The 16,061-nt window shown below is 42.3% G+C and overlaps 1 protein-coding gene and 1 long non-coding RNA gene across 4 annotated transcripts in view; both read right to left on the reverse strand.

The window, feature by feature from the left end:
• The window catches only part of LOC117513143 (phospholipid phosphatase-related protein type 5-like), a 237,396-nt gene that overhangs the window by 31,229 nt on the left and 190,106 nt on the right, over window positions 1-16,061 (reverse strand). For 2 of the 3 annotated variants that reach the window (XM_034173474.1, XM_034173475.1), the window contains exon 4: window positions 3,078-3,254. The exons of the other annotated variant lie outside the window; for it this stretch is intronic. In XM_034173474.1, coding sequence (XP_034029365.1) covers window positions 3,078-3,254 — 177 coding nt within the window. The remainder of the gene's footprint in view (window positions 1-3,077; window positions 3,255-16,061) is intronic. 3 annotated transcript variants of the gene reach the window in all.
• Window positions 55-3,037, reverse strand: LOC117513179. Its single transcript, XR_004561479.1, has 3 exons — window positions 3,026-3,037; window positions 1,130-1,133; window positions 55-139 (listed from the first exon to the last, which is right to left on the reverse strand). It is a non-coding gene; the product is annotated as an uncharacterized LOC117513179 (long non-coding RNA).

Below are 16,061 nucleotides of genomic sequence, written 5' to 3' on the forward strand. Positions count from 1 at the left end.
GCAAGAGCCACAGGGATAGTTGCCTGGTGGAGGATCCAGGAAACTACTACTGAGACCCAAAAAGAACAATCTTGCATTCATCAGTCCACAAAATGTTGCACCATTTCTCTTTAGGTCAGTCAATGTGTTGTTTGGCAAACTGAGGCTCCTACAACACCTCCTTTGACCACCTGATTAGGAACAAGCAAACTCTTCAGCCCGTCATTTTTTCAACAATAGGACTTTGCGGGGTATCTTGCCTGTAGCTTGGCTTCATATAAGTGTACTGTAATTGTTACAGTACTCACAAGTAACTTCAGACCTTCTTTGATCACCCTGGAACCGATCACTGGCTGAGTCTTTGACATTCCGGCTATTCTTTGATCCATTTGCATGGCTGTTTTCTTCCAAGTTTTTATGGCTTTTGTTGGCATTTTAAAGGATTTGAGATCATTTTAGCTGAGCAACCTATCATTTTTTGCACTTCTTTATATCCAGATTTTCAGCGAGAAATGCACAACAACCAGCATGTACATCTGCTGCCTTCATCCTTAAATTAGGGCCTGTTGTTTCACAGAATGAAAAATGCAGACACTGCTATTTTGTTGAACAGCCTAATGTTCATTTTTTCTTCACTTTCTGCAAAGTAATGACAAATTTGATCAATTTTTCTTCATGCTTTGATTTGGAATAGAATGTGTAGCGTTCCCAATGCATTTGCGTGTATGGAAATAAAAGCTATTATAAGGATTTGAGATTTAAACTCTTTTTTAAACACACTATTATTTTCAACACAAATGTACAGGCCATCCTGAAAGTATTCACAGCATTTCACTTATTCCACATTTTATGTTACAGCCTTATTCCAAAATGGATGAACTTTACTTTTTTCTCTAAATTCTATACACAATACCCCGTATAATGACAATGTGAAAACGTTTTGTTTTTTGACACTTTTGCAAATGTATTAAACATAATAAACCTAAGAAATCGCGTGTACAGAAGTATTCAAAGCCTTTGCCATGAAGCACAAAATTGAGCTCAGGTGCATCCTGTTTCCACTGATCATCCCTGAGATGTTTCTACAGCTTAATTGGAGTCCACCTGGGGTAAATTCAGTTAATTGGACATGATTTGGAAAGACACACACCTGTCTACATATAAGGTCCCACAGCTGACCGTGCATGTCAGAGAACAAACCGAGCATGAAGTCAAAGTAACTGTTTGTAGACCTCCGAGACAGGACTGTCTCGAGGCACAAATCTGGGGAAGGGCACAGAAACATTTCTGCTGCTTTGAAGATCCCAATCCACCAGGACTCTTCCTAGAGCTGGCCACCCGTCAAAACTGGGCAATCGGGGAGAAGTGCCTTAGTCAGGGAGCTGATCAAGAACCCAATTGTCACTCTGTGAGAGCGCCAGTATTACTCTGTGTAGAGAGGGGGACAACCATCTCTGCAGCAATCCACCAATCAGGCCTGTATGGTAGTGTGATCAGATGGAAGCCACTCCTTAGTAAAAGGCACATGGCAGCCCACCTGGAGTTTACCAAAAGGCACCTGAAGTACTCTCAGACCATGAGAAACAAAATTCTATGGTCTGATAGGACAATGATTGAACTATTTGGCGTGAATGCCAGGCATCTGGCATTCATGTAATGATTGGAAGAAACCAGGCACCATCCCTACAGTGAAGCATGGTGGTGGCAGCATCATGCTGTGGGGATGTTTTTCAGTGGATGGAACTGGGAGACTAGTCAGGATTGATGGAACGATGAATACAGCAATGTACAGGGATGGATGAAAACCTGCTCCAGAGCACTCTTGACATCAGACTGGGGTGACGGTTCATATTTCAGCAGGACAATGACCTGAAGCACACAGCCAAGATATCAAAGGAGTGGCTTCAGGACAACTCTGTGAATGTCCTTGAGAGGACCAGCCAGAGCCTAGACCTGAATCTGACTGAACATCTCTGGAGAGATCTAAAAATGGCTGTGCACCAACACTCCCCACCCAACCTGATGGAGCTTGAGAGATGCTGCAAAGAGGAATGGACAAAACTGCCCAACAATAGCTGCACCACGCTTGTGGCATCATATTCAAGAAGACTTGAGGCTGTAATTGCTGCCAAATGTGCATCAACAGCGTACTGAGTGAAGTGTGAATACTTACGTACATGTGATTTCTTACTTTTTTATTTTTAATCAATTTGAATAAAACATCATGTTGTCGTTATGGGGTGTTGTAAGTACATTGTACTGACAGAGGACCCAAATGCAGAGAATCACAAAGATGGTGTAGGTAAATGCTGGTTTTAATAAAACAATTCCAGCAGGCAGTGTCCAACTACTCAAAAATATTCCATCAACCATGACAATGGGCCATGACAATTGTCGCTTACTCAGGCAGGCGTCTGGACCATGAGTGATCAGTCCACCTGAAAACAGTGTCCTGATAGGGAGCAGTCAAGAAGTTGTCCACAAACACAAGCAGAAGCACAGTCAACAATCATATCAGGCAACCAAAACTAGGAACAGCAGGCAAGACTCAGTAAGCACTGAACGGCAGCATGGGTCGATATCATAGAGGCAAACACTAGGAAGCATGAAGCTAGACAATCTGCCAAGGAGGTGATGCTTCGTGAGAAAAGGTCAGCAAACAATTAACCACAGAATTGCAGAGACACATGAAACTGGAAATCAGAACAAGGTAGTGAAACTACATGGAGGAAACAGGGAAGACATGTCAGAATAAAGCATGGGAGACAATCCGACACAGGAGAGAATACCAGAGAACACAGAGATAAACTGATGTGGGAGAGTAACACTGGACAGCGTGAAGAGAACACACCGGAAACTCACTCGAGAGCAATGAAAAACCAGGACAACAAAAATACCTGGAAGACGATGGCAAACCCAAACTAACCATAGACAGAAATGTGACCCATAGCAATCAGGGTATATATTACTACTCTCTGCCCAGTGACTTCACATCCTAAACATTGTTTACACTCTTTATCTGTACACACCTGTTGCACACTCTCACAGCCTCTTTTTCACATAAAGCATCTTGCAGACACTCATGGTGTGAGTCTTACCAGGAAAGTAGCGATGGCAGTACCAATGATAAAACCTGCGATGATGTCTGACCAGTGGTTCCGGTATTCTGCCACACGGTTGAGACCCGTGAGGAAGGCCAGGCACACAAGCCCAAGTGACAACACAGGCTTGGCCAGGCGAGTCCCCTTTGCATGTACTGTGTATGTCACATACATCTGCCAGTAAAGGTGGAGACAAGAGATGAACACAAAGGATTTAATGTATAACATTTCATTAAGGCTGTATATAATATGAATACAGTAGTTACATGTTGCAGCACAGACTTTATATATATATATATATATATTACAGTATTTTTTTACTTTATTACAGTTTCAATATATATGCTTCTGAAAGGGTAAAGCAGCTCCGGCAACTGCTATGGCAATCCAGATGTTTTTTAGTACATTTCTTGTCCGCCGTGAATGTCTCAACAACGCTGTTTCTTACAGGCTGCCTGGACACACACATTTTCTATCTAATGTGCCAGAATGGTGACAGAACTTTGTGAGGAGCTCCATGACACCGGCTGGCAATCGCGTACAATCCAAGCCTGGGGACTTCTTTTGTGGAGTGGACTTTGGAAATAACTAGTGAGTGGCCCGTTCAGTTTTTTTTTGTTTTTTTTTTCTTTTTAATGATCTTCTCAGTGTAGCTGGTAGGCTTTGTTTTTATTTTGCTTTGAGAATCTGTCTTGACATGAGACTTTTCTGTAATGTAGCAGCACGCACCGTGTCACTCTTTTTCACATTGTCTATAGACAGCTTGCCATCTGAAGTGTTAGAGCAGTTAGAGCAGCTTCTTAGCTCAGTGGAGTTAGATGTTATGGGCACTCCAGATGAGGTTAGTGTTGGGCCGGCTAGCGAGCCCATTAGTATCAGCCTAGAAACGCCAGCTGTGGAGGATGGCTTTCGGACTGTGGCTAGGCGGAGGAAGCCCTGTAGGACTTGGTGCCCGGTTGTGGTACCCAGAGCACACTCGCCACTGCGAACTGTGAATTGGTTCTCCCCCTTGGAATAGGCTGATGTGAATTCTCTGAGCCCACGAGTGACTTCCATTCCTGTCTTGAGGCCGAAACACCAGACTTTAGTGATAGGGGATTCTATCACCCACAAAGTCAGGTTACAGACGCCGGCTGACATTAAATGTATTCCTGGGGCCAGAGCTCCCGACACTGCATCCCATCTTAGGGTGCTGAGATATAGTCACATAGTTATTCACGTCGGCACCAATGATATCAGGATGAAGCACTCAGAGGTCACAAAAATGGACATAGAGAGGACTTGTGACCTTGCCAGAAAGATATGTTAGCACTGATTAATAGTCTCTGGTCCCCTCCCCTCCCGGGGTAATGATGAGGCGTTTAGCAAGCTGACATCGTTAAATAGGTGTAGACAGCAAGGCTTTAGGTTTATTGATAACAGGCCTTCGTTCTGGGGCCGCCGTGGCTTGCTGATGCCGGATGGCCTCCACCCTACTGGGGAAGGTGCCGCCATCTTGTCTGCGAACATAGATAGAGCTCTACAGGGAGGGTAACATTAGGAATTTACAGCAGGCCACAGAGCAGGTGATTAGAGACCCTACAAGGCTAATGACAAATGTGGGTGTGGAATCCATGAGCTTAGCGGAGAAATTAGTGCAGAAAATCCACTATGGTGATAGTGCAGTTTATCTGCCAGGGAGGGAAACTGAACAACCAAGTTGAGACTATGGCCTGGTTCCGTAAATGTGTCCATAAAAATCACAGAGGGATATACGGCCTACAACTACTGAGAGCGCGGCGCGCTCCCAGCGCCGATCGACATGCTCAGACCCCGCTGAAACAACCAGATCATTTTCAACGTGAAGGCTTTGCTGATCCGGGACCTCGTCTGACTTTCACAAAAAGGGAGAAGTCGTGGACATCAGCACTTTTTCGGCACATTCCACTGTTACAGGAGTTTTTTTCATGAAAAGAAAAGCAGAGTGACGCGCCATGGAGCCATTCATTACGCGGCACAAAACCACCTCCGTGTTGGTCTCACAGGACGGCTTTCAGGTGGATTTCAGATGGATTCCGGTTGCTTTTCAGTCGTGTGATTATCCGATTGTGATTGTGCATGAGCTGGACATGCCCCAACATGTCCCGGAAGGCTTCATCACGGCGTTGCTTAGCGCCATGCGGCTCCACCGCGACGCACAGAACTCCTCCGCACGTCTGTCTCAATGTGCTGAAAAAGTGCTGATGTCCACGTCTTTTCACAATTCCTGTGCTAGTCAGACGACATACCGGATCAAGACAGTGTCCAGTTTAGAAATGAACGGCACATTCAATCAATCAATCAATCAATCAATTTTTTTATATAGCGCCAAATCACAACAAACAGTTGCCCCAAGGCGCTTTATATTGTAAGGCAAGGCCATACAATAATTATGTAAAACCCCAACATGTAAATGGATCAAGACAGTGTCCAGTTTAGAAATGAACGGCACATTCCACTGTTACAGGAGTTTTTTTCATGGAAAGAAAAGCGGAGGGACGCGCCACAGAGCCGTTCATTATGCGGCACAAAACCACCTCCGTGTTGGTCTCACAGGATGGCTTTCAGGTGGATTTCAGATGGATTCCGGTTGCTTTTCAGTCGTGTGATTATCCTATTGTGATTGTGCATGAGCTGGACATGCCCCAACATGTCCCGGAAGGCTTCATCATGGTGCTGCTTTGCGCCATGCGGCTCCACTGTGACGCGCGGAACTCCTCCGCATGTCTGTCTCAATGTGCCGAAAAAGTGCTGATGTCCACGTCTTTTCACAATTCCTGTGCTAGTCAGACGACATACCGGATCAAGACAGCGTCCAGTTTAGAAATGAATGGCACATTCCACTGATACAGGAGTTTTTGTCATGGAAAGAGGAGCGGAATTCCGCGCGTCGCGGTGGAGCCGCATGGCGCAAAGCAATGCCGTGATGAAGCCTTCCGGGACATGTTGGGGCATGTCCAGCTCATGCACAATCACAATTGGACAACCACACGACTGAAAAGCAACCGTAATCCATCTGAAATCCACCTGAAAGCCGTCCTGTGAGACCAACACGGAGGTGATTTTGTGCTGCGTAATGAACGGCTCCGTGGCGCATCCCTCCGCTTTTCTTTCCATGAAAAAAACTCCTGTAACAGTGGAATGTGCCGAAAAAGTGCGATGTCCACGACTTCTACCTTTTTGTGAAAGTCAGACGAGGACCCAGATCAATCAATCAATCAATCAATTTTTTTATATAGCGCCAAATCACAACAAACAGTTGCCCCAAGGCGCTTTATATTGTAAGGCAAGGCCATACAATAATTATGTAAAACCCCAACGGTCAAAACGACCCCCTGTGAGCAAGCACTTGGCTACAGTGGGAAGGAAAAACTCCCTTTTAACAGGAAGAAACCTCCAGCAGAACCAGGCTCAGGGAGGGGCAGTCTTCTGCTGGGACTGGTTGGGGCTGAGGGAGAGAACCAGGAAAAAGACATGCTGTGGAGGGGAGCAGAGATCGATCACTAATGATTAAATGCAGAGTGGTGCATACAGAGCAAAAAGAGAAAGAAACAGTGCATCATGGGAACCCCCCAGCAGTCTACGTCTATAGCAGCATAACTAAGGGATGGTTCAGGGTCACCTGATCCAGCCCTAACTATAAGCTTTAGCAAAAAGGAAAGTTTTAAGCCTAATCTTAAAAGTAGAGAGGGTGTCTGTCTCCCTGATCTGAATTGGGAGCTGGTTCCACAGGAGAGGAGCCTGAAAGCTGAAGGCTCTGCCTCCCATTCTACTCTTACAAACCCTAGGAACTACAAGTAAGCCTGCAGTCTGAGAGCGAAGCGCTCTATTGGGGTGATATGGTACTACGAGGTCCCTAAGATAAGATGGGACCTGATTATTCAAAACCTTATAAGTAAGAAGAAGAATTTTAAATTCTATTCTAGAATTAACAGGAAGCCAATGAAGAGAGGCCAATATGGGTGAGATATGCTCTCTCCTTCTAGTCCCCATCAGTACTCTAGCTGCAGCATTTTGAATTAACTGAAGGCTTAACTGAAGGCTTAACTGAAGATCAACAAAGCCTTCACGTTGGAAATGATCTGGTTGTTTCAGCGGGGTCTGAGCATGTCGATCGGCGCTGGGAGCGCGCCGCACTCTCAGTAGTTGTGGGCCATCCTTAAAGCGGCAGTAACACTCCTTAATCTGTATAATCCCCATAAAATCGTCCCTGAAAGCCATATTAATTTTCCAAATAGTGTCCACCTGGAAGTCTCTCACAGTTTCTGGAAAAGAATTGATGCAGCAAAGCTCCAAATCATCCAGACATTTATTCGCAATAAAAAAATGACGAGAGGGTGGACCAGTGCTCACACAAAGCCTGCTCACAGGCGAATGACGCAACCGACAGGCGTGAAAAAACTTGGATTTCGGCAATGCATTCAGGACTCGATGCACATTAGTGGAAATACCCTGGATTTGGTTCTCACATGCAGTATTGCTGTCACGAATATTGGCATCATGCTTCTTACATCAATGGTCTCTAATCACTCACTTATTAAGTTTACAGTTTCACTGCTGTGTTTAGTGGAACAACAACCTTATATATCATTACGGTGATGCATCAGCTCCTCAACTAAGACTAAATTTGAAGCTAAACTGCCTGATGTCTTACCAATCAGTAGACAGTCTTGTGGATAGTTTAAACTCAGTGCTCAAAACACAGTCACCTTTGTTCAATGATTACCTGCGTGACCTCAAGCATAAGGCAAGAGGTCTAGAACGGAAATGGCGTCGTTCAAAATTAGAAGTTTTCCACCTTGCATGGCGTGACATTATTGACTACAAAGTGGACCTATTACTCTGATTTGATCAACAAAAACAAGCATAACTCAAAGTCCTTGTTCGACGTCACCACAGACTAAAAGTTTGTCATATTTTGGGATAAAATCTGCCAGAAACTCAGAAAACTCCTGAATAAAATCCTTATTAAATTTTGGTGGACGGTAAACAACAGCGCAGAGCACAGGACATATATATATATAACATAAGTACCTCTCTTTGTACATTCCTCCTTCAAACACAGCCTCATACGACCATCAATGAGAAATCTACTTAAGCTCCCATTTTTCTACAGGAATACAAACTTCCTATGGGCACAGCACTAGTTATCTTGATAACCATAATTTATCATGTCCGCTCTGCCACATAGGCAAGAACTGATTCAGTTTTCAAGGTCATAGGTCAAAGCAGTAGTAGGCACAGTTCAGCTAATCCGATAGCAGATAATTATTGAAGCTAATGTTTTTGCTATCGGATTAACTTTTCAGATAAGTTTTAAAACCATCATCGGACCACTTATCTTCCAATAAATTTAGTTTCGATAACTTTCAGACCGATAACATTTTCTTTGATGGTAACGTTAAACGGTGAAAAACGTTTGTAAACCCTAAAATCAAACATTTTAGTCCATTTGTTGTGTGTTTCTAGCCACGGAGCAGACTGGCTGCCTGTCGTTTGCTGATGACGTCATCATTAAGTGCAAAACGTGATTGGCCGGTCGACGCAGGGAGCACTGTGAGTAGTGTAGTTCAGGTTCACTTTGCACATTACAGTGGCTTGTCCACTCGACACAAAAACAAAACAAACTAATTTTAACATTATTTTATTTTATTTCTTTGTGGCTGTAATTTAATCGCCAAGACTCGGTGGGGGAGAGGACCTCTCATGGCGCAGCTGTGTGTACAGATGGAAGGACGTTTCTTCATGTTTAGACACTGTTCTGGATTTTTAAAAAGGACGCTTTATGTGGATTATTTATTCAGATGAATCCCACTGAAACTAAAAGGTAAGAATTTATATTTACTACGCGTATTTTACTCTGCCGATCAATGCATTAATGGATGTATTTCAGTTGTTTAAGTGTCAGGGTTCAAAGCATGTGAAAAAAGCAGCAGCTTTTAGCTCGTAAATGACGGTGTATCTAATACCGAGGTAAACTGTGACTTCTAATACTGTGTGTTACTGCTTTTGAAAGATGATGACAGTGTTTGGGGTTTTATTTTTTATTTATTCTTTTTTGTGTGTTCTTTGTGTTTGTGATCCTTGAATTTACCCAGAAGCCCCTGCGGCACTTAAAGTGAAACTGGTTTATCAGAAGCCGACAGTGTCATCTGATGTGGCCGTTTCCAAATCAATACTAATAGTTATCAGTTATCTGTAATAATGATACATTTTTTAGCAGTTTATTGGTTTATCGTCATAAAAGATAACTTTTCAGTTATCTGATTAATGGTTATCGAAGCTAACTTTTTGGTCAGCTGTGCCCACTACTGGGTCAAAGACATGCAGGTTAGGTGAACTGGAAACTTTATAATTGTTCAGGTCTCCCTTGTAAAAGGGAGGAGTCTGAGATGAGCTAACCTGGTTAAATAAAGGTTAAATTAAAAAATGTAAAAAAGTCATGAAAAATCTTGGAAAATTGGAAAAATCCCTATTCTTATTATTGAACAAATTAAAAAAACTATTATTCTTAATTTCTTTCATATTTGAGAGTGTTATGTAGGACTAGCATGTTTCCAGTGGGGATCCATGGGCTGTAGATTGGGTAGTGTTTGTAAAATAGGTAGCTGACATTTTTAAAGGGTGGTAATAAATTATGCAAAGTTTCTATAATGAGTTCGAATGCCGTGTGAGTCCAGAGTGTTTTTGGAACAATTAGACCTTATAGTTCAACAGGTTTTAGAAGAACTCAACCATTTTATTTCCTGTTAATTACATGATTTTTTTATGTTAATTTGCTGTCTTAATGTATTTAGAAATTGTTTAGCTTATTTTTATCATATACACACTATTATTATCATTATTATTATTATCATTATCATCATCATCATCAATATTATTATTATTATTTTATTTTATTATTACTTCTACACTCAACAAAAATATAAACGCAACACTTTTGGTTTTGCTCCCATTTTGTATGAGATGAACTCAAAGATCTAAAACTTTTTCCACATACACAATATCACCATTTCCCTCAAATATTGTTCACAAACCAGTCTAAATCTGTGATAGTGAGCACTTCTCCTTTGCTGAGATAATCCATCCCACCTCACAGGTGTGCCATATCAAGATGCTGATTAGACACCATGATTAGTGCACAGGTGTGCCTTAGACTGTCATTTAATTTTTAAATGGTCCACACTGGAAGTGTTTTCACTTTGTGTTGTCCATGTATTTTTAATGTATTTACAATTATATTATGTACAGTGGAACCTCGAGATATGAGTTTAATTCGTTCAGTGACCATGCTCGTAAGCCAGTCTGCTTGTATTTCAAACAAAATTACCCTGCTGAAAATAATTAAAATAATTTTAATCTGATCCAATCTTGTAAAACATCCCAAACCATTCTAAAAATACATTTTTATTAACAAACAGACATGTAGACTTTACCTGTGCATAACAAAATATATAAAATGAAAGAAAAAACTTTTATTAAATGCGGTTAACAGAGGTGGAAATGGAGAAGGGAGGGAGGGGGGAAGGTTTGCACTCACTGTGAAGACAAACTAAACTGTCGATCCTTAAAAAGATCATACAGGTGTAACTTTAATTGTAAGGTCTTGCAGGTCTTTTGGATAAAAAAAAAAACTATCCAAGGAGATTTGCTTCTGTCTGTCTTTCAAACTGTTGCAGAAATATGACGCACAAGTGTCATTAAAAAGTGCTGAAGCACGACCAGTGGACACTTTTCTGGGTGTTTCTTTTCAGTGAAGCAGCTTCTTCTCCTCTGCTGTTAAATACGTCCTCTGTGGCATTTTTTTCCAGAATAATCCAGTTTCATCACAGTTAAACGCTTGTTGTGGAACATAGCCTTCCTCTGCAACAAAAGCCGCCAAAACGTGACGTATCTGTCCGCACTAGAAGTTCATCCTCTTTCTTCTCTCCACTTTCCTTTTTGCTCCGGTGGTGTCCCAAAGCGCGACTCGTAACTCAGATTTCCACTCATATTCCAAACAAAAATATGGCCCGAGTGACGGCTTGTATTTCAAAAAACTTGTATGTTGAGTCACTCGTATGTCGAGGTTCCACTGTACTTACATTGAACTCACTAAATAAAAGCATGCACGCATAATGTACAGGTAATTTACTGCCCCATGCTGGATTGGTGTGTAAGTCCAGAATGTAAATATCAACGTCCATCGCTCAGTGTTGTTAGCTAATGTCCATAGTTTCTCTAAAAATATTACACCTATCAATGTTCTGTTTTGGCGGCGTTCTTCCCTGACCCAAAATACATAAGCATACCAAATGGCAAATGTCACCTCTCCTCAGTTTGTCTGTGGTCGAAATTGCATGCATACATGCTGATGATGTCTTATGATGTCTTATCTTTCTTATGTCTTATTATTTATTATTATATATACCTTTTTTTCTTGAGCCGCTTGAGTGGGTAGGGAGAGTTCCCATGGGATAAAAAAGCTTTTCAACCTACGATCCCTGGTTCTCAAGACCAGGCACCTACGAGGTCTATTAAAGTATCCGACCTTATTATAATTTTCAAAAACCATATGGATTTGAATCACGTGCGATTACATCAGCATGCTTGAACCCTCGTGGGCATGCAAGAGTTTTTTTCACGCCTGTCGGTTACGTCATTCGCCTGTGGGCAGTCTTTGAGTGAGGAGTGGCCCACCCTCTCATCGTTTTTTCATTGTTTAGGAATGGCTCAGAGACTGCTGCTTTGTTTGATAAAAATTTTTTCAAAAACTGTAAGGCACAACTGAGTGGACACCATTCGATAAATTCAGCTGGTTTTCGGTAAAAATTTTAATGGCTGATGAGAGGTTTTGGTCTGGTAGTGTCGCTTTAAGGACGGCCCACGGCGCCTGACGGCGATCTGCGCTTTGAGGAGGCAGCGTCTCGCCATTTCAAGTTGAAAACGTCCACATTTCAGGCTCTGTTGACGCAGTAAGTCGTCAGAGAACAGAGAACTTTCAGAAGTCGTCAGCATGAGGAGTTTATTCGGACATTCCATTGTTAACGGACATTTTGTAATGAAAGAACGTGCGGGCAGAGTCGCATGTCAGGCCGGACCCGACCGCGGGGGGTCGCGACAGGAAAAACATGTTATGTGTCGGACGCAGCTCGGAGAACCGACCAGCGTTTGAAGGACCCAGTATGAAATAAGCAGAGCACGGTACAAAGGCTAACTGAATTTAATACATAACAGTGATACAAAAATAACAAAGTGCGGTCTGGCGTGGTGCGCTCCCAGCAGCGCTAACGGTCCGGAGCCAGAAGCTGTTTGGACCCAAGGACCCCGCCGACACCCCCCAGGTGGCCGCAACAAACCGAGTCTGTGAAAGAAGGAACCATTATGTGAGTCCACACTCTACACACAGAGAGAACACTTAAAGGTGTACAAACAGCAAACACTTCCTGGCTTGATTACTAATCAGCTTCCCAACCTGCAGGCATGGAACATCCAGTTCACAAAACTCCACTGCAGTGGAAGCCGATACATGACTAACGTACAGCTCAATATAATAAGGTGTGAGGGAACCACATTTACTGACTGTATAAATGTTAGTCACAAAATCTAACGTACCTCAGGAAGTGTGCTGACGAGCGTGAGACCTCACCCTCTCCTCTTTCACAGACCGTGCATCAAACCCTGGACGTTCTCTGCATCCACTGATGATGAGATGGCTCCCGAGACGACGATCTCACCCGTCTGGTCACAAGGTCGAGTCTCTGGCAAATACACACTGTATACTCCAGTCTCCACCATGTTCCAATCCATATAGATGCACCTCAGCTGTGAGTCCTGACGAGCCGCAGGTGATCAGGGTGAGGTCCTGATAACCTCAGCAACACAGCCACACAGTCCCAAATGCAAGCCACCTGGAAGGAGAAACAAAGGACAGAAACAAAAAGGCAGCCAGGCCCCCCCAGCCATATAACAAAACATCTCCGTTGGAAACCTTAACGGGCAAGTTGGAACATGCCCAAGCTGTTAAACAATTTCTCAGTTACTCACTTGTTGAAAGCCATCAAAAGCCGCCTGAATTTTACAAATGGTTTTCAACACGGAGGTGTTTTTCCTCGCTGAGTCGACACGGAAACGACTCGGCGAATTTGCGTGCACGTCTTTCATTACAAAATGTCCTTAAACAGTGGAATGTCCACATAAAGTCCTCATGCCGGCCTCTTCTGAATCTTCTCTGTTCTCTCACGACGTCCTGGGTGAATTAAGCCTTAAATTAGGATGTTTTCAGGTCGAAACAGGCCGACGACGGCGCCTGAAAGCGCTGTGCGACGTCCCGCTCTGTGGGAAGTCCTTACAGCAACAGAAACACCCCATAATCTCTCATCAGCCGTTAAACTTTTCACCGAAAACCAGCTAAATTTCTCGAATAGTGTCCACTCAGATATTCCTCACAGGTCCAGAAAAAATTTTGATAAAGCAACATGCGCCGTCTCGAGCAACGTGTGAAACAAAGGAATTCAGCCGAGAGGGCTGGACCACATCTCACTCAAGGCCTGCGCACAGGGAAATGACGTCACCGACACGCGTGAAAAAACTCACGCATGCGCACGAGGGTTCAAGCATGATTGGTGTAATCGCACGTCATTCAAATCCATCTAGTTAAAAAAAAATAAAAGTGTCGGTTTCTTATCTAATACACCTCGTAAGTGGCTCTACTCTACTCTTTTCTACTCTTCTATTTTACTCTTCCTTTTTAGATATTTAAATATACCTTAGTATACTAGCATAGTTGCACCTTAGAACTGGAATATAATATATAAGATATACCTTACTGAATTTTCATGCACACACGCTTTTACACACCCACAAACAGAGATGTGGTGGAAGACATCAAAAACACTAAATCAAATCAAATCAATTTTATTTATATAGCGCCAAATCACAACAAAGAGAAACAAAGCAAAGAGAAAGAAACACTCAGTGCATCATGGGAACCCCCCAGCAGTCTAAGTCTATAGCAGCATAACTAAGGGATGGTTCAGGGTCACCTGATCCAGCCCTAACTATAAGTTTTAGCAAAAAGGAAAGTTTTAAGCCTAAACTTAAAAGTAGAGAGGGTGTCTGTCTCCCTGATCTGAATTGGGAGCTGGTTCCACAGGAGAGGAGCCTGAAGGCTGAAGGCTCTGCCTCCCATTCTACTCTTACCAACCCTAGGAACTACAAGTAAGCCTGCAGTCTGAGAGCGAAGTGCTCTATTGGGGTGATATGGTACTATGAGGTCCCTAAGATAAGATGGGACCTGATTATTCAAAACCTTATAAGTAAGAAGAAGAATTTTAAATTCTATTCTAGAATTAACAGGAAGCCAATGAAGAGAGGCCAATATGGGTGAGATATGCTCTCTCCTTCTAGTCCCTGTCAGTACTCTAGCTGCAGCATTTTGAATTAACTGAAGGATTTTCAGGGAACTTTTAGGACAACCTGAAAATAATGAATTACAATAGTCCAGCCTAGAAGAAATAAATGCATGAATTAGCTTTTTAGCATCACTCTGAGACAAGACCTTTCTAATTTTAGAGATATTGCGCAAATGCAAAAAAGCTGTTCTAATTTGCTTAATATGCGCATTGAAGGACATATCCTAATCAAAAATGACTCCAAGATTTCTCACAGTACTACTGGAGGTCAGGGTAATGCCATCCAGAGAAAGGATCTGGTTAGACACCATGTTTCTAAGATTTGTGGGGCCAAGTACAATAACTTCAGTTTTATCTGAATTTAAAAGCAGGAAATTAGAGGTCATCCACGTCTTTAAGTCTGAAAGACATTCCTGCAGTTTAACTAATTGGTGTGTGTCCTCTGGCTTCATGGATAGATAAAGCTGGGTATCATCTGCGTAACAATGAAAATTTAAGCAATGCTTTCTAATAATACTGCTTAAGGGAAGCATGTATAAAGTGAATAAAATCTGTCCTAGCACAGAACCTTGTGGAACTCCATAATTAACCTTAGTCCGTGAAGAAGACTCCACATTTACATGAACAAATTGTAATCTATTAGATAAATATGATTCAAACCACTGCAGCACAGTGCCTTTAATACCTATGGCATGCTCTAATCTCTGTAATAAAATTTTATGGTCAACAGTATCAAAAGCTGCACTGAGGTCTAACAGGATGAGCACAGAGATGAGTCCACTGTCTGAGGCCATAAGAAGATCATCTGTAACCTTCACTAATGCTGTTTCTGTACTGTGATGAATTCTGAAACCTGAATGAAACTCTTCAAATAGACCATTCCTCTGCAGATGATCAGTTAGCTGTTTTACAACTACCCTTTCAAGAATTTTTGAGAGAAAAGGAAGGTTGGAGATTGGCCTATAATTAGCTAAGATAGCTGGGTCAAGTGATGGCTTTTTAAGTAATGGTTTAATTACTGCCACCTTAAAAGCCTGTGGTACATAGCCAACTAATAAAGATAGATTGATCATATTTAAGATCGAAGCATTATTTAATGGTAGGGCTTCCTTGAGCAGCCTGGTAGGAATGGGGTCTAATAGACATGTTGATGGTTTGGAAGAAGTGACTAATGAAAGTAACTCAGACAGAACAATCGGAGAGAAAGAGTCTAACCAAATACCAGCATTACTGAAAGCAGCCGAACATAAAGATATGTCTTTGGGATGGTTATGAATAATTTTTTTCTCTAATAGTTAAAATTTTATTTGCAAAGAAAGTCATGAAGTCATTACTAGTTAAAGTTAAAGGAATACTCAATAGAGCTCTGACTCTTTGTCAGCCTGGCTACAGTGCTGAAAAGAAACCTGGGGTTGTTCTTATTTTCTTGAATTAGTGATGAATAGTGATGAATAGTAAGATGTCCTAGCTTTACGGAGGGCTTTTTTTTATAGAGCAACAGACTCTTTTTCCAGGCTAAATGAAGATCTTCTAAATTAGTGAGACGCCATTTCCTCTCCAGCTTACGGGT

Source organism: Thalassophryne amazonica, chromosome 1 (genome assembly GCF_902500255.1).
Source record: "Thalassophryne amazonica chromosome 1, fThaAma1.1, whole genome shotgun sequence".
Taxonomy (NCBI): domain Eukaryota; kingdom Metazoa; phylum Chordata; class Actinopteri; order Batrachoidiformes; family Batrachoididae; genus Thalassophryne; species Thalassophryne amazonica.